General features: G+C 45.8%; 1 protein-coding gene across 3 annotated transcripts in view; it reads left to right on the top strand.

Moving 5' to 3' along the window:
* Positions 1–22354, top strand: part of cplane1 (ciliogenesis and planar polarity effector 1) — a 328946-nt gene that overhangs the window by 168442 nt on the left and 138150 nt on the right. For all 3 annotated transcript variants that reach the window (XM_063049649.1, XM_063049647.1, XM_063049648.1), the window contains exons 25-29: positions 2576–2897; positions 5531–6434; positions 9265–9398; positions 9905–10050; positions 20182–20312. In XM_063049649.1, coding sequence (XP_062905719.1) covers positions 2576–2897; positions 5531–6434; positions 9265–9398; positions 9905–10050; positions 20182–20312 — 1637 coding nt within the window. The remainder of the gene's footprint in view (positions 1–2575; positions 2898–5530; positions 6435–9264; positions 9399–9904; positions 10051–20181; positions 20313–22354) is intronic.

The following is a 22354-nucleotide window of genomic DNA, read 5'->3' as shown; positions in this document are numbered from 1 at the left end:
TCCGCAAGGGTTGGTGTTGGGACCACTTCTTCTTATGCTGTATATAAATGATTTAGATGATCGAATAGATGGCTTTGTTGCTAATTTTGCAGATGATACGAAGATTGGTGGAGGGGCTGGTAGTGTTGAGGAAACAGGTAGGATGCAAAAGGGCGGGCAGATTAGGAGAATGGACAAGAAAGTGGCAAATGAATTACAACGTTGGAAAAGGCATGGTCATGCACTTTGGTAGTAGAAATAAATGTGCGGACTATTTTCTAAACGGGGAGAAAATCCAGGAATCTGAGATGCAGAGGGACTTGGGAGTCCTTTTGCAGAACACCCTGAAGCGTAACTTACAGGTTGAGTCGATGGTGAGGAAGGCTAATGCAATGTTAGCATTCATTTCAGCAGGTCTAGAATACAAGAGCAGGGATGTGATGCTGAGGCGCTATAAGGCACTGGTGAAGCCTCACCTTGAGTATTGTGAACAGTTTTGGGCCCCTCATTTTAGAAAAGATATGCTGGCGTTGGAGAAGGTCCAGGGGAGGTTCACAAGGATGATTCCAGGAATGAAAGGGTTATCATACGAGGAACATTTGTTGGCTCTAGGTCTGTACTCGCTGGAATTCAGAAGGATGAGGGAGGATCTCATTGAAACCTTTCGAATGTTGAAAGGCCTAGACAGAGTAGATGTGGAAAGGATGTTTCCCATGGTGGGAGGGTCTAGGACAAGAGGGCACAGCCTCAGGATAGAGGGGCGCCCTTTCAAAACAGAGATGCGGAGAAAGTTATTTAGCCAAAGGATGGTGGATTTGTGGAATTTGTTGCTACATACAGCTGTGGAGGCCAGGTCATTGGGTGTATTTAAGGTAGAGATTGATAGGTTCTTGATTGGTCATGGCATCAAGGGTTACAGGGAGAAGGCCTGGAACTGGTGTTGAGGAGGAGATAGAAAAAAGGATCAGCCATGATTTATTGGCAGAGCAGATTCGATGGGCCAGATGGCCTAATTCTGCTCCTGTGTCTTTGGTCTTATAATGAATCATGGGAGGATGGGAAGGAGGCGGGGCACCAGGGAGAGTTGATCGACAGGTGAGGAGGAGATCTAAGAACCCAGAGAGGGGAATTGAAGAGGGAGGAAGGGGGAAGGGAAAAATTATCAAAGTTCATGCCATCAGGTTGGAGGCTACCTAGAAAGAAAATGAGGTGTTGCTGCTCCAATCTAATGGGTGTGAGTGCCCTTTTAGGAATGGTAAACAGCACCTTCAGAGGAAAGTTGTGGGAAGCACTGTACCTCAGAGGTGGACTTGGGAAGCGGAGGAGCATTAGATTTCCATAGCACTTTAGTGATAAGGATTTCCAAGGAGAGTTAGCAAGTAAAATAGAACGCAGACCCTGAGGCTGTGTTGGAGGCAGAGACCCGCAGAATTTAACAACCACGTGAGTGAATCCGAATCAGAATCAGGTTTCATATCACTGGCATATTTTGTGAAATTCCTTGTTTTGTGTATATTAAACTCAAGAAGTTGTGCAAAAGGTGAGCAAAGCAAGGTAGTTACATGGGTTCATTGTCCATTCAGAAATCTGTTGACAGAGGGAAAGAAGGTGTTCCTAAAACATTGAGTGTGTACCTTCAAGCTCCTGTACTTCATCATTGATGGTAGTAATGAGAAGAGGCCGTGCCTGGGTGGTGGGGGTCCTTTATGAGGGATTCTGCCTTTTTTAGACATTGCCCTTTGAAGATGTCCTCAATGCTGGGGAAGCTAATGCCCATGTATTGAAGATGGCTATTTGATGTTCAGCATGGACAGCCTTGGGCTGAAAGAAGTTACATATTTATGGGGTTTGAAATAGGACACTATCCAGGAGACCATCAGCTGAATCACTGACTCCACAAGGATGAGATGAAATGAGGTGATCCAGAGGAAGATATGGATGGTCCTGGCAAGTTGGCAGGGTGGTTAATATGGTGTATGGTATGTTGACCTTCGTTAGTCAGGGGGCTGAGCTCTGGAGCCATGAGGTAGTGTCGGAGCTCTATAAAGCCCTGGTTAGACCACACTTGGAATATTGTGTTCAGTTCTGGTCGCCTCATTATAGAAGGATGTGGAAGCTTTAGAGGGGATGCAGAGGAGATTTACAAATGCTGTCTGGATTAGAGAGCATGTCTTATGATTGAGGCTGAGTGAACTACAGCTTTTCTCTCTGCAGTGAAGGAGAATGAAAGGTGACTTGATAGATGTGTATAAGGTGAAAGAAGGCATAGATTGAGTGGACAGCCAACGCCTTTATCCCAGAGCGCAAATGCCGAATATGAAGGGGCATAATTTTAAGGTGCCAGGAGGAAAGAATAGATGGGATGTCAGAGGTAGGTTTTTACACAGTTAGTGGTGGGGGTGTGGAACTCCCTGCCAGGGGTGGTGGTAGAGGCAGATACATGAGGGAATTAAAGAGACTCTGAGATAGGCACATGGATGAAAGAAAGCTGGAGGGCTATGTGGAATCTGAGAGTAGGTTAAAGGGTTGGCATAATATTGTGGGCTGAAGGGTCTGTATTGTTCTGTGTTCTTACAGCTTCTGTCCTGGTCCCTAGGCCCCAATGGAGAGGAGATGATGTCAGTTGTGTTGCATGAACTGTACCGGCAGAGGATGAAGATGTTGAGACGGCTGGTGCGGAACATCGGCCCCAGAGAGCAGCATATATGGGAACGGGCTGAAGAGGGTTCGAGAGAACGAGAGGAGGAGGTGCACGATCAGTCCTCTTTAGGGACCAGTCTGAGCAGAAGCACTCTGACAGACACCTGGAGATCGCAGACCCAGAGTGAAGGGGACACAACGGACAGCGTGTCAGTGGAGCTTCACGACATGAGCAAGTGGCAGGGCAGTGCCTGGCAGCAAGCAGGCATCACGGACAGGTAGTGGATGGCCTGTGCAGGCAAGACCCTTCCGAGCAATCTTAGGATCCTTGAAAGTGGCTTCACATGGTGATAGGGTGATTAAGAAGGCATGTGGCATGTTTGCCTTGATAAGTTGAAGCACTGAGTTCAAAAGTCAGGAAGTTTTATAAAACTCTAGTTAGGCTGCATCTCGAGTATTGGATACAGTTCTGGTTGCCTCATAGGAAGAATGTTGAGGCTTTGGAGAGAGTGCAGAAGAGGTTTACCAGGATTCTGCCTGTTTTAGAGGGCGTGTGCTGTAATGAGAGGTTGGATAAACTTGGGTTGTTTTCTCTGGAACAGCGGAGGCTGAGGGGAGATCTGATAGAGGTTTATAGGATTATGAGAGGCATGGTGTGTATCTGTTTCCAAGGGTTGAAATTTCTAATAGTAGAGGGCATGCATTTAAAGTGAGAGCAGGTAATTTGAAAGGAGATGTGAGAGTTAAGTTTTTTTACACAGAGTGTCTGCAATGCTCTACCAGGGATGGTAGGAGAGACAGAAACATGAGAAACTTTTAAGAGATGTTTAGATAGGCACCTGGATGTGAAGAAAATGGAAGGATATGGGCATTGTGTAGGCAGAAGGGATTAGTTTAGTTGGCCATTTGATTACAACTGTAATTGGTTTGCCACAACGTTGTTGTCCAAAGGGCTTGTTCCTATGTTCTGTTTATGGGTAAGTGGGTTAACTGATCACTGTAATTGTCCCTGGTGTGGTTGAGTGGTGTAGTCTGGGGGAGAATAAAATGGGCTGATCCTAAGAGGGATTGTTTGGAGAAATATTGCGGTGCACCACGGTAGCACTGTCACAGCCTGGGGTGGCAGAGTTCAGTTCTGGCTTCTGTCTGTAGGAAGCTTGTATGTTCTCCCCATGACTGTGAGTGTTTCCTCCAGGTGCCCTGGTTTCCTTCCAGTCCAAAGAGGTATGGGTTAGTAGGTTAATTGATCATTGTAAATTGTCTTGTTTATACAACCAACACACATCAAAGTTGCTGGTGAACGCAGCAGGCCAAGCAGCATCTGTAGGAAGAGGTGTAGTCGACGTTTCAGGCCGAGACCCTTCGTCAGGACTTGTTTATAAGTCAGTTGCTGGGCAATATAGCTCAGTGGGCTGGAAGGGTCTTTTCCACACGATATCTCTAAATGGAAATAAAAATGGGCCAAACCCGGGAAATGGAACTAGCACATTGGCTTGCATGGATGAGTTGGGCCAAAGGTCCTGCTTATGACCTGTCAGTCGAAGTGGTATAATTTTCCCTGATCCAGACACTTGGATTACTAACTCATTGAGATGTCATTATTTAGGATCACATTGCTCTCCTCCTGACTCACACAGCACAGTTTTTAATTTATATATTCATGGATAAGGTTCTTCCATTTACGCTTTTGTTTGTTTTTAACTACTTAGTTAACTTTAGCCTCTGGCCCCTGAGAACATAAAACATTACAGGCCACCCATATAACCATTTAATGGATCCCTCCCCATAACCCTCCATTTTTCTATCATCCATGTGCCTGTGCAAAAGTCCCTTAAATGTCCCTAATGCAGGGTGCCTCTACCACCAGCCCTTTCATTCTCTGTGTCATTCCCACCTATACTTTCCTCCAGTCACCTTAAAGTTATGTCCTTTCGTATTAGCCATTTCTACACCGCGAAAAATGTCTCTGGCTGTCCTGTCTATGCCTCTTATCATCTTACACACCTCTGTTGTCACCTCACCCACCTATCCTCATATGACTTGCTCTGTAATCCAGGTAGCATCCTGGTAAATCTCCTGTGCACTCTCTTTCAACCGTGTATCTCTGCAGGCTATAAGATCATGTAACAAAAAAAGAGGGCATACAACAAAGCAAAAATTAGCAGGAAGGTAGAGAATCGGGAAGATTTTTAAAACCTACGGAGAGAAACTAAGATAATTATTAGGAGTGAAAAGATGAAATATGAAAGCAAGCTGGCAAACAAGATCAAAGTGGACAGTAAGAACTTTGTCAAGTATGTAAGAGATAAAAGAGAGATGAGAGAGGATATAGGACCACTAGGAAATGCGGCTGGAGAAATAATAACAGGGGACCAAGAGCTGGCAGATGAACTAAATGAGTATTTTTGCATCAGCCTTTATTCAGGAAGACACTAGCAGTGTGCCAGATGTTGAAGGGTGTGAGGGAAGAGAAGTGGGTGCAGTCACTATTACAAGGGAGAAGGTGCTCAAAAAGTTGAAAGACCTAAGGGTACATATGTCACCCAGACCAGATGAACTGCACTCTAGGGTTCTGAAAGAGGTAGCAGTGGAGACTGTGGAGGCATTAGTAATGATCTTTCATAAAACTTTGGACTTCGGCATGGTGCCAGAGGACTGGAAAATTGCAAATGTCACTACAGGTAGCTATGGAGGCTACATTGTTGGGTGTATTTAAGGCAGAGCTTGATAGGTTCTGGACTGGACATGGCGTCAAAGGTTACGGGAAGAAGGGTGGGGAGTGGGGTTTGGAGTGCGGCGGACGAAGTATCAGCCATGGTTGATTGGCGGAGCAGACTCGATGGGCCAAATGGCCCAGTTCTGCTCCTTTGTTTTCTGGTCTTATGGTAACTGAGTGTGCTCTGTGTTCCAGGGACACACAGTCCAGTCAGCGAGGGACATCGGGAGCCAGAGATGATGGTCCAGAGTACAGGGAGTCCAGAACATCCCAAATCGATGGGGAGATAGGGGATAATGAGCCTCAGCTGCCCCTAGTGGGGTCATGGGAGTTTGAGCTTGATGACGAGGAGTACGTGGACTTTCTGGAGCTGTTCCTGACCTACCTGTTGGAGAGAGATCAGGTCGTGAATGAGGGCCCCAACATCCCACTGCTGACCAGCTGCTCTGAGTACCTGAGGGAACAAGAACTCAACTCGCTGACTTTCCATGTCCAGGGCACCTTAAAGCGGCGGCAGGGCAGACTTAGAATGTCTGAGGACACCTTCACAGCAAGGAGTACTTCTAGCTTAACATCTGAACTGCCTCAGAACGAGAGCGTGAGCTGTGGAGAAAGGACAAAGGCTACTGCCTTCTCCCCTGTTCCAGGCACACCCCACTCCACCAGCCGCTCACCAGCGCCTCCTGCTGAGGGCAGTTTTCACAGCTGCTTTCCCGCTGTCATCACGCAGGGCAGGGGCAGAACCAGGGGTTTGTTTGGTTCATGGCCGCAGGCTGTATCCGCTCCGCAAGATGTGTCCAGGCAGTGGGGTACACTGACCGACAGTCTGCCCGCCCCTGAGTGTCAGTCAATGACATCCCTGTTGAACCAGGACCTCACTCCTGAATTGGAGGCCAGGTTTCCAGACACGGCCAAACTGCTGGAGTGGATGGTTCGATGGTCAGACCGGAGGCTGCTGTACGGGCCGCACAGAGTGGAGATGCTGCCCGTCCACAGCTCTGCCATCCGGGTGAGGACATCTGTGGCTGCCATCCTTCACTCCCTGTGGCTGCTGGACAAGAGCCTGGACATTGACACATCTCGCCCGAATACCTACAAGGTACATAATCCTCAGCTTTCCCCTCCCTGTTCCTGTCTGTTCTCCTATGGTCGGTAGAGTAGACGGTGGCATGATAATGTAGTTGTTAGCATAAAGCTATTACAGTGCCTGTGATCAGGATTTAATTCCTGCCACCGTCTGTAAGGAGTTTGCACCTTCTCCCTGTGGCCGCATGTTTCCTCTTCCACACAGGTTAGGGGGCAGCTGTTGTATTCTGAATTTTTTAATCCAAGGTTCTTTCAGTGGTCAGGAAAGAGGCACAAAACTTGTTGCTATATGTTTGTTTTATTAAGCACAAAGAGAATTAGAAATGTAGAGCTGCAGAAGTCGAGTAACTAAGAACAGAGAATAGAAAGAGTGAAGGCTAAAGAAAAAGATGGTGGACCAACATGGCCGACGTTTCTTATACCGCCATAGATAAGAAACATTCCATTACAATTCATAGATAAGAGTTAGCCCCTGTTCAAATAATGCAACACCAGAGAAGCTTTCAGGATTTTCCAGAATAATAGCAAGTACTGTAATCACTAGGGGACAGACAAAAAAATTGCATATACATACTGTGACCACTAGGAAACCTACTAAAAAGTTACATGTATATAAGTGGTTATATGAAATACAAGCAGGTAATTAATTGTCAAGCTGCAAAGAAAATAACAAACAATCTCAGCTAATACAGTCCATAAGTATCTAAACATTAGGGTGTTTAGAGGTCAAGAATGAGTAAGTGTTGGGCCTCCTAATGAGTGTTAAGGTGGATAAATCCCCAGCTTCTGATGGGATTTACCCCAGGTTATTGAAGGAGGCAAAGGTAAGAGACGAGATTGCCATGGCCTTGACCAGTATCTTTGTGTCCTCTCCAGCCACAGGTGAGGTCCCGGAGGACTGGCGAGAGGCTAATGCCGTGCCTCTATTTAAGAAGGGAACAAGGAAAAATCATGGGAACTGTAGACCAGTGAGTCTCACATCAGGTATAGGGAAATTGCCGGAGAAAATTCTTAAGGATAGGATATATGCGTATTTGGAAACCTTATTAGGGAGGCACAGCATGGTAGGTTGTGCCTTACCGAACTTGACTGAGTTTTTTGACAAGGTGACAAAGGAGATCGATGAGGGTAGGGCAGTGAATGCTGTCTACATAAATTTTAGTAAGATATTTCATAAAGTCCCTCATGGGAGGCTAATCTAGATTCAGATGTATGGGTGAATTGGCTGTTTGGATTCAGAACTGGCTTGCACATAGAAAACAGAGCAGAATGCATGAAGGGGCTTATTCAATCTGGAGGTCTACAACTAGTGGAATTCGGCAGGGAACTCTGCTGTTTATAATGTGTATAAATGACCTGGATGAAAATGTAAATAGGTGAGTTAGTAAGTTTGCGGTTGATACCAAGGTTGATGGAGTTTTGGATAGTGCAGAAGACTGGCAAAGAATACAGCACGTTGTGCGATCAGTTGCGTATATGGGGTGAGAAATGGCAGATGGAGTTTAACCCAGATAAATGTGAGGTGCCTCATCTTGGTAGGGCAATAATTGAAGGGGCTTATTCGAGTTGGATGTCTGTAATTAGTGGAGTTATGCAGGGACCTGTGTTGAGATGTCTGCTGTTTGTGTGTTTGCATGAGGAACTCCGCAGGCCAGGCAGCATCTATGGGAAAGTGGAAACATTTACCGTTTCGGGCCGGGACCCTTTGTCAGGACTGGAAAGAAAGAGAAGTGGGGGGGTGGGGAGGAAGATGTACAAGGTTGCAGGTGATAGGTGAAGCTGGGAAAGGGGAAGGGGTGAAGTAAAAAACTGGGAAGTTGTTCGGTGAAAGAGATAAAGGGCTGGAGAAGGGAGAAGCTGATGAGCGAGAACAGAAGACCATGGAAGGAAGGGAAGGGGATGAGCACCAGAGGCAGGTGACGGGTAGGTCAGGAGATAAGGTGTGGGAGGGAGACAGGAATGGGAAATGGTAAAGGGGGGGGGGTGTCAATTACCGGAAGTTTGAGAAATTGATCAGCTTGAAGGCTACCCAGACGGAATATCAGGTGTTGCTCCTCCAACCTGAGGGTGGCTTATGTATCTTTAGGTCTTTCAGCTTTTTGAGCACCTTCTCCCTTGGAACAGTAATTGCACCCAATTCTCTTCCTTCACACATCAGGCAGATGCAAAATACTCATTTAGTTCATCAGCAATCTTGTCCCCCATTATTATTTCTTCTGTCTCATTTTCTAGCAGTCCTATATCCACTCTCATCTCTCTTTTGTTTTTAACATACCTGAAAAAACTTTTACTAACCACTTTGATATTATTTTATAGCTTGCTTTCATATTTCACCTTTTCCCTTCTAGTGATTTTTTTTTAGTTGCCCTCTGTAGGTTTTTAAAACTTCCCAGTCCTCTATCTTCACACTAACTTTTGCTGAATTGTATGCCCTTTCCTTTGTTTTTACAATAGCTTTGACTTCCCTTGTCAGCCATGGTTGAATTATTTTACCAAAATGAATATTTCTTCATTTTGTCTATTATTTATGTCCTGAAGAAGGGTCTTGTCCTGAAATGTCGACTGCTTATTCATAGATGCTGCCTGACCTGCTGAGTTCCTCCAGCATTTTGTGTGTGTTGCTGTAGATTTTCAGCATCTGCAGAATCTCTTGTGTTTATATGTTTATGTTTCTTTTGTGAATGTTTTGCTGATCTGTTGCTCTGCACACTTGATGTTGCTGCAAGTCAGTTATGTGCATACATGTGCTTGTACAGTATATCTGACCATGGAGGGCATACTGGACATCCCTTGACCATTTAAAGTTGCTGCCTACCTGGGTTAACCGATGGTTTCCTTTGCAGGACTCTGAAGAGGAGCGAGCTACAGATTGTGTCTGCCAACCCAGGCCGAGGTTGGGCAGGAATGTCGGCTCCTCTGGGATACCCAAGGTGGGGTGTGGGATTGACGTTGGCAGAAATGTTGAACCTTTCCAGCAGTAAGTACAATGGTCCTGGGTTTCACTCAGTGTGAAGGAGACAGCAGTGAAATCACTCAATTGGTAGGGTGTGGAACAAATTCACCAATCACAGTATGGGGATGTAACTGACTGACCAATGAGTGTAGGGATATAACTAATACACCAATCACTGTGTGGGGGTGTAACTGATAGACTAATCAAAGTATGGGGGTGTAACTGATACACCAGTCATCGTGCAGTGATGTAACTGTTTGACCAATCACAGTCCATGTGTATAAATGATATACTAATTACAGTTTATGGGTATAACCAATAGCTCAGTCACAGAACATGGCCATAAATGATAGACCTGTCACAGTGTGGCAAGTACAATTGGCACGTAATATGTTCAGAAGCTAGCTCCAATTGAACCATGGGGAGGGGGGGGTGGGGTTTGGTGTGTTCAGTGCTGTGGCCAGTGGGGAAGAGATTCTCACCCAATATCTCCCAGAAAAATCTGTTTTTCCCTGCTCTGTTATTGCTAGGTCGGATCATGTAGAAACCATTCAGGTGCAGGAGTCCGGTGATGCGGATCATCTCCACGACAGACAGGATATGACGTCAGATTCCGACAGCAGAACTGATGAAGAGGAGTCGGGGGTTGATCCAGTGTCACCTGCTCCGGAACAGGGTATGTCTCTCTGTTTCTGTAGTCTAACATAACTCCACTGGGAGAGCTAGATTCCGTTTCAGGCTCTTCGTAAATCACACTCTTTAAACAGCACAAAAAAGTGTTGGAAGAACTCAGCGGACAAGACAAACACATCAACTGTACTGTTTTGCATAGATGCTGCCTGACCTGCTGAGTTCCTCCAGCATTTTGTGTGTGTTGCGAGGAGCTCAGCTGGTAAGGCAGCATCTATGGAGAGGAATAAACAGTTGACGTTTTGGGCCAAGACCCTTCATTAGGCCTGGAAAGGAAGGGGAAAATGCCAGAATGATAAGGTAGGAGGCAGGGAAATGAAGTAAAAAGCTGGGAGGCGATAGGTGGAAAAGGTAAAGGGGTGGAGAAGAAGGAATCTGAGAGGAGAGAGGAGTGGACCATTGTAGAAGGGAAAGGAGGAGGGGCACCAGGGTGAGGTGATAGGCAGGTGAGGAGAACAGGTAAGAGGCCAGAGTGGAAAATTGAAGAGGGAAGGGGAGGGGAAAAATTATCGGAAGTTGGGGAAATAGATGTTCATGTCATCAGATTGAAGGCTGTTCAGAATGAATGTGAGGTGTTGCGTCTCCACTTCGGGTGGCTTCATTGCGGCAAAAGAGGAGGCCATGACCAACATGTCAGAACAGGAATGGAAATTGGAAATAAAATAGTTGGCCTCCAGGAAGTTCTACTTTTTGTGGATCGAGTGGAGGTGCACGTCAAAGTGGTCCCCAATCTACGTTGCGTCTTACCAATGTAGAGGAGACCACATCGGGAGCACCAGATACAATAGATGATCCCAGCAGATTCACAGCTGAAGTATTACCTCACCTGGAAGGACTATTTGGGACCCAGAGTGGAGGAGAGCATAATGGATTTGTGGCTAAATTTGCTGATGATACAGAGATAGGTGGAGGAGCAGGCTGGCTCTCGGTTACCAGTGGAGTTCCACTGGGACCGCTGCTTTTTTACGATGTATGTCAATGATTTGGACTATAGGATTAATGGATTTGTGGCTAAATTTGCCGATAGTACAAAGATAGGTGAAGGAGTGGGTAGTGTTGAGGAAACAGAGAGCCTGCAGAGAGACTTTGGTAGTTTTGGTGAATTGGCAAAGAAGTGGCAAATGAAGTACAATGTTGGGAAGTGTATGGTCATGCACTTCGGTGGAAGAAATAAATATTATTTAGACGGGGGAGAGAATTCAAAATGCAAAGATACAAAGGGACTTGGGATTCCTTGTGCAGGATACCATGAAGGTTAACCTCCAGGTTGAGTCAGTGATGCAGATGGCAAATGCAATGTTGGCAATCATTTCTAGATATGACGTTGAGGTTTGATAAGGCACTCATGAGACCACACTAGGAGTATTGTGTGCAGTTTTGAGCTCCTTATTTTAGAAAGGATATACTGACGTTGGAGAGGGTTCAGAGAAGATTTACAAGAATGATTCCAGGAATGAAAGGGTTACTGTAAGAGGAACATCTGGCAGCTCTTGGGCTGTATTCCCTGGAGTTCAGGAGAATGAGGGGGGATCTCATTGAAACATTCCAAATGTTAAAAGGCCTGAAAAATTAGATATAACAATGTTATTTCCCATGGTAAGGGAGTCTAGGACAAGAGGGCTTGACTTCAGGATTTAGAACAGAGATGTGGAAAAATTACTTTAGTCAGAGGGTGGTAAATCTGCGGAATTTGTTGCCACGAGCGGCTGTGGAGACCAAGTCATTGGATGCATTTAAGGCAGAGATAGATAGGTTCTTGATTAGCCAGGGCATCAAAGAGTATGGGGAGAAGGCAGGGGCGTGGGGATGACTGGAAGAATTGGATCAGCCCATGATTGAATGGCAGAGCAGACTCGATGGGCCGAATGGCCTACTTCTGCTCCTATATCTTATGGTCTCATGAGAGGCAGGAAGTGAATGGGTAAGTGAAGCATTACCATCACATGAAGGAATATGTGTGAGGAGGAAGATTAGTGAAGAACGAATGGTCAAGGGAATCACGGGGAAGCAATCCCCACGGAAAGTGGAGAATGGGGAGAGGTAAAGAACTGTTTGGTGGTAGGGTCCTGTTGAAAGTGGTGGAAGTTGCAGAGAATAATGTGTTTGATGCGGAGGCTCATGACGTGGTAGGTAAGGACAAGAGGAGCTCTTTCCTTGTTAGGGCAGCAGGAAGATTGGATGAGCACAGATGTCTGAGAAATGGAGGAGATGCGGGTGAGAGCAGCATCAATGGTGGAGGAAGAGAAACCCCGTTCTTTGACGAAGGAGGGATGTCCTGGAAAGGAAAGCCTCATCCTGGGAACAGATGTGATAGAGATGAAGGAACTGAGAAAAGGGAAAGGCATTTTTACTGACTACATAGTGGAAGGAGGTAAAGTCAAGTTAGCTGTGGGAATCGGTAGATTTATCAGTTGACAATTGTCTCCAGAGATGGAGACAGATTGAGAAAGGGGAGAGTTTTGTCAGAAATGGACAAAGTGAATTTCATAGCAGAGTGGAAGTTACAGCACAGAAACAGGCCCGTCAGTCCAACTAGTCAGTACTCAACCATTTAAACTGCCTACTGCCATCGACCTGCACTGGTACGATAGCCGTCCACACCCCTACCATCCATGTACCTATCCAAACTTGGCTTAAATATTGAAATCAAGTTCACATGTACCACTTGCGCTGACAGCTCATTCCACACTCTCACGGCCCCCGATTTCCCTCATGATCCCCTTAAACTTTTCACTATTCACCCTTAATCTGTGATCCCTCATGATCCCCTTAAACTTTTCACTATTCACCCTTAACCCATGGCCTCAAATTGTAGTCCCACTCAGCTTCAGTGGAAAAAGACTGCTTGCATTTACCTAATCTATACTCCTCATAATTTTGTATACCTCTATCAAATCTCCCCTCTGTCTTCTAAGTACAAGGAATAAAATCCTAATCTATTCAATCTTTCCTTATCAGGTCCTCCAGTCCCGGCAACATCCTTGTAAATTTTCTCTGCACCCTTTCAACCTTATTTACTGTAGGTAGGTGATCTGTGGGTGCTGGGACCACTTCTTTTTATGCTGTACATCAATGATTTAGATGATGGAATAGATGGCTTTGTTGCCAAGTTTGCAGATGATATGAAGATTGGTGGAGGGGCAGGGAGTGTTGAGGAAACAGAAAGGCTGCAGAAGGACTTAGACAGATTAGGAGAATGGGCAAGAGAGTGCCAAATGAAATACAATGCTGGAAAATGCATGGACATGCACTGTGGCGGTAGAAATAAATGTGCAGACTGTTTGCTAAACGGAGAGAAAATCCAAAACTCTGAGATGCAAAGGGACTTGGGAGTCCTTGTGCAGAACAACCTAAAGGTTAACTTGCAGGTAGAGTCAGAGGTGAGGAAGGCAAATGCAATGTTAGCATTCATTTCAAAGGTCAAGAATATAAGAGCAGGGATATGATACTGAGGCTTTATAAGGCACTGGTAAGGCCTCACCTAGAGTATTATGAACAATTTTGGGCTCTTTATCTAAGAAAAGATGTGTTGGCATTAGAGAGGGTTCAGAGGAGGTTCACAAGAATGATTCTGAGAATTAAAGGGTTATCATACGAGGAAAGTGTGACAGCTCTGCTCTGCACTCGCTGGATGTTGGGGGGGGGGGGCGCGGCGGATCTCACTGAAACCTTCTAAATGTTGAAAGGCCTAGACAGAGTAGATGTGGAAAGGATGTTTCCCATGGTGGTGGGCCAAGGGGGCACGGCCTCAGGATAGATGGGCGACCTTTTAAGATAGAGCTGTGGAGAAATTTCTTTAGCCGGAGGGTGGGGAATTTGTGGAATTTGTTACCACAGGCAGCTGTGGAGGCCAGGTTGTTGGCTGTATTTAAGGCAGAGCTTGATAGGTTCTAGATTGGACATGGCATCAAAGGTTACAGGGAGAATGCTGGGGAGTGGAGCTGAGGAGGGAGAAACAACGATCAGCAATGATTGAGTGGCACAGCAGACTCGATGGGCCAAATGGCCTAATTTTGCTCCTATGTCTTATGGTCTAAAACTGCACACAATGCTTCAAATTAGGCCTCACCGATGTCTTGTACGTAACATCCCATCTCCTTACTCAATTTACGACCTCATCTTGGAAAGCCGAGCAACTGAACCTGCTTGACCAACCTCCCATATGGGACCTTGTCAAATACCTTGCTACAGTCCATGTAGACAACATCCACTGCCTTGCTTTCATCCACTTTCCTGGTATCTTCCTCGAAAAACTCTATAAGATTGGTTAAACATGACCCATGATGTATGAAACCATGCTGATTGCTCCTAATCAGGCTATGTCTATTCAAATACCGATATATCCAGTCCTTTAGAATACCTTCCAAGAACTTTCTCACTCCTGATGTCGGGCTTACTGGCCTATAATTTCCTGGTTTATTTTTAGAGACATTCTTAAACAGCAGAACAACATTAGCTATCATCCAATCCTCTGGAATCTCACCTGTTGCTAGGGATGATTTAAATATCTCTGCTAGGGCCCCTGCAATTTCTGCACTTGCCTCCCACAGGGACTGAAGGACCACCTTGTCAGGCCCTGAGAATTTATCCATCCTGATTTGCTTACAACAGCAAACACCTCCTCTTGTAATCTTTATAGGGTCTATGAAATTGATTCTGCTTTGCCTTACATATAGACTCTGTGTCCATCTCCTGAATAAATACAGGTGCAAAAGATTCATTTAAGATCTCCCTCATCTCTTTTGGCTCCACACATGGATTACCATTCCGATCTTCCCAAGGACCAATTTTGTCCTTTGCAATCCTTTCGCTCTTAACATATCTGTAGAATCACTTGGGCTTCTTCTTCACCTTGTTTGCTTGGGAAAATTCGTGCCTTATTTTAGCCCACCTGATTTCTTTCTTAAGTGTTCTCTTGGATTTCTTCCTCATTTGTTCCTACCTGCCCATACCTACTATGCACCTCTTTTTTTTTCTTAACCAGCACCTCGATATTTCTTGAAAACAAAGGCTCCCTAAACCTGTTGTTATCTTTACCTTTTATTCTGACAAGCACGTACAAGCTTTGTCCTCTCAAAATTTCACACTTGAAGGACTCCCACTTACCAAGTACACCTGTACCAGAAAGCAGATGGACCAATCCACACTTGCCAGATTTTTACTGATACCGTCAAAATTGGTCTTTCTCCAGTTTAGAATTTCAACCCGTAGACCGGGTGTATCTTTTTGCATATTTACTTTGAAACTAATGGCATTATGATCACTAAATGTAAAGTTTCCCCTACATAAACATCTGTCACATTCCCTAATAGCAGATCAAGTATCACACACTCTCTCATTAGGACTTCAACATACTGATTAAGGAAACTTCCCTGAATACATTTGACAAACTCTATCCCATGTAGTCCATTTACAGTATGGGATTCCCAGCCAATATATGGAAAGTGAAAGTCACCTACTTTAAAAACCTTATGTTGCTTGCAACAGTCTGCAATCTCTTGACACATTTGTTCCTCTAAATTCCTAGAACTGTTGGGTGGTTTGTAACGTAGCCCTATGAACATGGTCATACCTTTCTTATTTCTCACTAACCGAGTTCTCTAGTCTGTCCTGACGGAACACTGCTGTAATATTTTCCCTGAATAGTAAAGCCACTGTACCTCCTTTAATCCCTTCCACTCTGCCACGTCTAAAATAATGAAACCCCGGAATATTGAGCTGCCTAGCTTGCCCCTCTTGCAACCAAATCTCACTGATGGCTACAACATCATAATTCCATGTGCAGATCCATGCCCTAAGCTTATTTGCCTTACTTACAATGCTTCTTGCATTGAAATATACACACTCAGGACATTAGTCACACCATGCTCAACCTTTTGATACCTGAATTTGTTTGAGGTTTTAACAACATCTGCCTCCACAACCTGTCCATTTTCTGTTCTGGCACTCTGGTTCCCACCCCACCCTGCACTTCAGATGCAAACTGTCTCTTCTGTATAGGTCCCACCTTCCTTGAAAGAGAGCCCAATGATCCAAAAATCTGATACCCTCACTCCTATACCAACTCCTCAGCCACGTGTTAAATTATATAATCTTCCTATTTCTGGCCTCACTAGCACGTGGCGTGGGCAGCGATCCCGAGATCATAACCCTGGTGGTCACATCACTCTTCATACCTATGTCATTGGTACCTGCATGGACCACGACCTCTGGCTGTTCGCCCTCCCACTTGAGAATGCTGACTTGATTCAATATGTCCCAGACCTAGGTATTGTATTGTACCATCCATAGAACCATAGAAACTACAGCACAGAAACAGGCCCTTCGGCCCTTCTTGGCTGTGCCAAACCATTTTCTGCCTAGTCCCACTGACCTGCACACGGACCATATCCCTCCATACACCTCCCATCCATGTATCTGTCCAATTTATTCTTAAATGTTAAAAAAGAACCCGCATTTATCACCTCGTCTGGCAGCTCATTCCATACTCCCACCACTCTCTGTGTGAAGAAGTCCCCCCTAATGTTCCCTTTAAACTTTTCCCCCCTCACCCTTAACCCATGTCCTCTGTTTTTTTTCTCCCCTTGCCTCAGTGGAAAAAGCCTGCTTGCATTCACTCTATCTATACCCATCATAATTTTATATACCTCTATCAAATCTCCCCTCATTCTTCTACGCTCCAGGGAATAAAGTCCTAACCTATCAACTTTTCTCTGTAACTGAGTTTCTCAAGTCCCTGCAACATCCTTGTAAACCTTCTCTGCACTCTTTCAAACTTATTTATATCCTTCCTGTAATTTGGTGACCAAAACTGAACACAATACTCCAGATTCGGCCTCACCAATGCCTTATACAACCTCATCATAACATTCCAGCTCTTATACTCAATACTTCGATTAATAAAGGCCAATGTACCAAAAGCTCTCTTTACGACCCTATCCACCTGTGACGCCACTTTTAGGGAATTTTGTATCTGTATTCCCAGATCCCTCTGTTCCACTGCACTCCTCAGTGCCTTATCATTAACCCTGTATGTTCTACGTTAGTTTGTCCTTCCAACGTGCAATACCTCACACTTGTCAGTATTAAACTCCATCTGCCATTTTTCAGCCCATTTTCCCAGCTGGTCCAAGTCCCTCTGCAGGCTCTGAAAATCTTCCTCACTGTCTACTACACCTCCAATCTTTGTATCATCAGCAAACTTGCTGATCCAATTTACCACATTATCATCCAGATCATTAATATAGATGACAAATAACAATGGACCCAGCACTGATCCCTGTGGCACACCACTAGTCACAGGCCTCCACTCAGAGAAGCAATTCTCTACCACCACTCTCTGGCTTCTTCCTTCGAGCCAATGTCTAATCCAAATTACCACCTCTCCATGTATACCTAGCGACTGAATTTTCCTAACTAACCTCCCATGCGGGACCTTGTCAAAGGCCTTACTGAAGTCCATGTAGACAATATCCACTGCCTTCCCTTCATCCACTTTCCTGGTAACCTCCTCGAAAAACTCCAACAGATTGGTCAAACATGACCTACCACGCACAAAGCCATGTTGACTCTCCCTAATAAGCCCCTGTCTATCCAAATGCTTGTAGATTCTGTCTCTTAGTACTCCCTCCAATAACTTACCTACTACTGACGTTAAACTCACCGGCCTATAATTTCCCGGATTACTTTTCGATCCTTTTTTAAACAACGGAACAATATGAGCCACTCTCCAATCCTCCGGCACTTCACCCGTAGACACCGACATTTTAAATATTTCTGCCAGGGCCCCCGCAATTTCAACACTAGTCTCCTTCAAGGTCCGAGGGAACACTCTGTCAGGTCCCGGGGATTTATCCACTTTAATTTTCCTCAAGACAGCAAGCACCTCCTCCTTTTCAATCTGTACAGTTTCCATGGTCTCACTACTTGATTCCCTCAATTCCATAGATTTCATGCCAGCTTCCTTAGTAAATACAGACGCAAAAAACCTATTTAAGATCTCCCCCATTTCCTTTGGTTCCACACAAAGCCGACCACTCTGATCTTCAAGAGCACCAATTTTATCCCTTACAATCCTTTTGCTCTTAATATACTTGTAAAAGTTCTTTGGATTATCCTTCACTTTGACTGCCAAGGCAACCTCATGTCTTCTTTTAGCCCTCCTGATTTCTTTCTTAAGTATTTTCTTGCACTTCTTATACTCCTCAAGCACCTTATTTACCCCCTGTTTCCTATACATTTCATACAACTCCCTCTTCTTCTTTATCAGAGTTGCAATATCCCTTGAGAACCAAGGTTCCTTATTCCTATTCAATTTGCCTTTAATCCTGACAGGAACATACAAACTCTGCACTCTCAAAATTTCCCCTTTGAAGGCTTCCCACCTACCAATCACATCTTTGCCAGAGAACAACCTGTCCCAATCCACGCTTTCTAGATCCTTTCTCATTTCTTCAAATTTGGCCATCTTCCAGTTCAGAACCTCAACCCTAGGACCAGATCTATCCTTGTCCATGATCAAATTGAAACTAATGGTGTTATGATCACTGGAACCAAAGTGCTCCCCTACACAGACTTCTGTCACTTGCCCAATTTGTTTCCTAACAGGAGATCCAATATTGCATCCCCTCTAGTTGGTCCCTCTATATATTGATTTAGAAAACTTTCCTGAACACATTTTACAAACTCTAAACCATCTAGACCCCTAACAGTATGGGAGTTCCAATCAATGTATGGAAAATTAAAATCCCCTACCACCACAACTTTATGTTTCCTGCAGTTGCCTGCTATCTCTCTGCAGATTTGCTCTTCCAAGTCTCGTTGACTATTGGGTGGTCTGTAATACAATCCCACTAATGTGGCCATACCTTTCCTGTTTCTCAGCTCCACCCACAAGGACTCAGTAGACAAGCCCTCTAATCTGTCCTGCCTGAGCACTGCTGTAATATTTTCCCTAACAAGCAATGCTACTCCCCCACCTTTCATTCCTCTGCCTCGATCACATCTGAAACATCGGAACCCTGGAATATTAAGCTGCCAGTCCTGCCCCTCCTGTAGCCAAGTTTCACTAATTGCTACAACATCATAATTCCATGTGTCAATCACGCCCTCAACTCATCTGCCTTCCCCGCAATACTCCTAGCATTGAAATATATACACCTCAGAAGATTTTTACCACCACTCACAACCTTTCTATCAGCAGATTTGCTTAAACTTTCAACATCATTTATTTTCGCCCCCGTTCCACTATCTGCTCTGGCACTCTGGTTCCCATCCCCCTGCAAATCTAGTTTAAAGCCTCCCCAATAGCACTAACAAACCTGCCTGAAAGGATATTGGTCCCCCTGTGGTTCAAGTGTAACCCGTCTCTCTTGTACAGGTCCCACCTGTCCCAGAAGAGGTCCCAATGATCCTGAAATCTGAAACCCTGCCCCCTACACCAGTTCCTCAGCCACTTGTTCCTCCTCCAGAGCATCTGGGAATGTTGTTCTCGTCCACAGAACCTCCTTTCTGTTCCCCTAATTAACAAATCACCTCTTCTTTCCCCTTTCCCTTCTGAGTCACAGAGCCAGACTCAGTGTTAGACCTGACCACTGTGAGCTTTCCTCACACTCACTCTGTGACCCTGACAGTGGCACTGGTGAACTGAGTCCAGGGGTTAGGACTCAAAAGTCAAAGCCCCTGGCTCAGCTTGTCTGGAGATCAGAGGCCCGGTGTCTGTGAGTCCAGACGAGAGGTTGGAGATTGGAAGCCTGTTAGCCTGAGAGTCCCACGCTGAGAACTGGAGGTGTGGAGCTGAGGGAGCCGATGCTGTGGTTGGTGGGCTGTCTGTGTGTGTGAGTGAGTGGGTGTGTGGCAAAGAGACTTGTTTTGCTAATGTTTTATGTTGTTATTGTTCTTGCTGCTTGTGTTGTTCTGCTGAAGATTGTGGCACATTCTCAGCGCATCCTCTGGCTGGTTGTTAATTCAAATGATGCATTTCACTTTATGTTTCGATGTGCGTGCGATAAATAAATGAACCAGAATCTGATCTGAAAATGTGAATGTCAGCAGGGTGCATACGGACCTTGCTATCACAGCGTGATTGTCCTGACTCTGGATGTTTATACACATGCAGGTGCCAAGCTCACTGTAGCCAGAGTGGATGCGGAGGATGAGGGGGAGCCAGGACTATGCACTTCCTTCAGCCCCTGTATGTCCATCAGCATCACGCCCAAGCCCAGGGCAAGTCTCAGAGCCAGGGTCATGGTGAGTGTAATGATACATGGGCAAAAGGGGAAGTTTGCAAATAGGAAGCTGAGGGGAGCAGGAACTTTACATTGGATCCACCTCATCACCCCCATTCTCAGCGACTCAGCCCACTAATCCAAGTGCTGCGTCCCTCAGCTCACTGACCTATAAGACATAGGAGCAGTATTAGGACAATCAGACGATTGAGTCTGCTTCATCATTCCATTATGGCTGGTTTATTATCCCTTCAATCTTATCCACAAACCTACTCTCACAACACGCTGGAGGAACTCAGCAGGTCGGGCAGCATCCATGGAAAAGGTCGGTCAACGTTTCGGGCCAGAACCCTTCGTCAGGACTGTAGGGGGAAGGGGCAGGGGCCCTATAAAGAAGGTGGGGGGAGGATGGGAAGGAGAAGGCTGGGAGGTTCCAGGTGAAAAGCCAGTAAGGGGAAAGATGTGCTTGGTAGTGGGATCCCGTTGGAGGTGGCAGAAGTTATGGAGAATTATATGTTGGACCTGGAGGCTGGTGGGGTGGTAGGTGAGGACAAGGGGAACCCTATCCTTGGTGGAGTGCGGGAGGATGGGGTGAGAGCAGATGTGCGTGAAATGGGAGAGATGCGTTTGAGAGTAGAGTGCCACCTTTCCTGCCTGTCACCTCCCTGCCTCCGCTCTCCCACCCCTTTAGCTTTCCCCTTACTGGTTTTTCACCTGGAACCTACCAGCCTTCTCCTTCCCACCCTCCCCCCACCTTCTTTATAGGGCCTCTGCCCCCTCCCTCTTCAGTCCTGACGAAGGGTCCCGGCCCGAAACATCGACCGATCTTTTCCACGGATGCTGCCCGACCTGCTGAGTTCCTCCAGCGTGTTGTGAGTGTTGCTTTGACTGCAGCATCTGCAGATTATTTTGTGTTATCCACAAACCTGCCTGTCCAGGTAGACACATTGTCTCAGCTTGCTCCTGCCCCACCGAACTCATTTCTGCATACTTCGACTGTGTTTTATACCCCCTTGTTCAATCCCTTCACACCTATGTTCATGACACTTCTCACACTCTGAATTTTTTCAATGATTTTAAGTTCCCTGGCCCCCACCGCTTCATTTTCACCATGTATGTCCAGTCCATCCCCCACCTGGAAGGTCTCAAAGCTCTCCGCTTCTTTTTGGATTCCAGACCTTTCTCCCTTACCACCATTCAGGGCCCCAGACAGTCCTTCCAGGTGAGGCGACACTTCACCTGTGAGTCGGCTGGGGTGATATACTGCGTCCGGTGCTCCCGGTGCGGCCTTCTATATATTGGTGAGACCCGACGCAGACTGGGAGACCGCTTTGCTGAACACCTACGCTCTGTCCGCCAGAGAAAGCAGGATCTCCCAGTGGCCACACATTTTAATTCCACGTCCCATTCCCATTCTGATATATCTATCCACGGCCTCCTCTACTGTTAAGATGAAGCCACACTCAGGTTGGAGGAACAACACCTTATATTCCGTCTGGGTAGCCTCCAACCTGATGGCATGAACATTGACTTCTCTAACTTCCGTTAATGCCCCTCTTCCCCTTCTTACCCCATCCTTGATTGATTTATTTATTCCCTTTTTTTCTCTCTCTCTCTCTTTTTTTGTCTCTCTGTCCATCTCTACTAACTCCTTGCCTGCTCTCCATCTTCCTCTGATGCTCCCCTCCTCCTTTCTTTCTCCCTAGGCCTCCCGTCCCATGATCCTCTCCCTTCTCCAGCCTTGTATGCCTTTTGCCGATCACCTGTCCAGCTCTTGGCTCCATCCCTCCCCCTCCTGTCTTCTCCTATCATTTCGGATCTCCCCCTCCCCCTCCCACTTTCAAATCTCTTACTATCTCTTCTTTCAGTTAGTCCTGACGAAGGGTCTCGGCCCGAAACGTCAACTGTACCTCTTCCTAGAGATGCCGCCTGACCTGCTGCATCCCACCAGCATTTTGTGTGTGTTTCTTATTTTTGTACCTCCTTCCCGTAACCTTTGATGCCCTGACTGATCAAGAGCCTATCAACCTCTGCTTTATATATACTCATTGACATGGCCTCTAC

This window comes from Mobula hypostoma, chromosome 5 (assembly GCF_963921235.1).
Source record: "Mobula hypostoma chromosome 5, sMobHyp1.1, whole genome shotgun sequence".
NCBI classification, from domain to species: domain Eukaryota; kingdom Metazoa; phylum Chordata; class Chondrichthyes; order Myliobatiformes; family Myliobatidae; genus Mobula; species Mobula hypostoma.
Note: the sequence above shows the minus strand (reverse complement) of the source record. Positions and strands in the feature narration are given on the sequence as shown.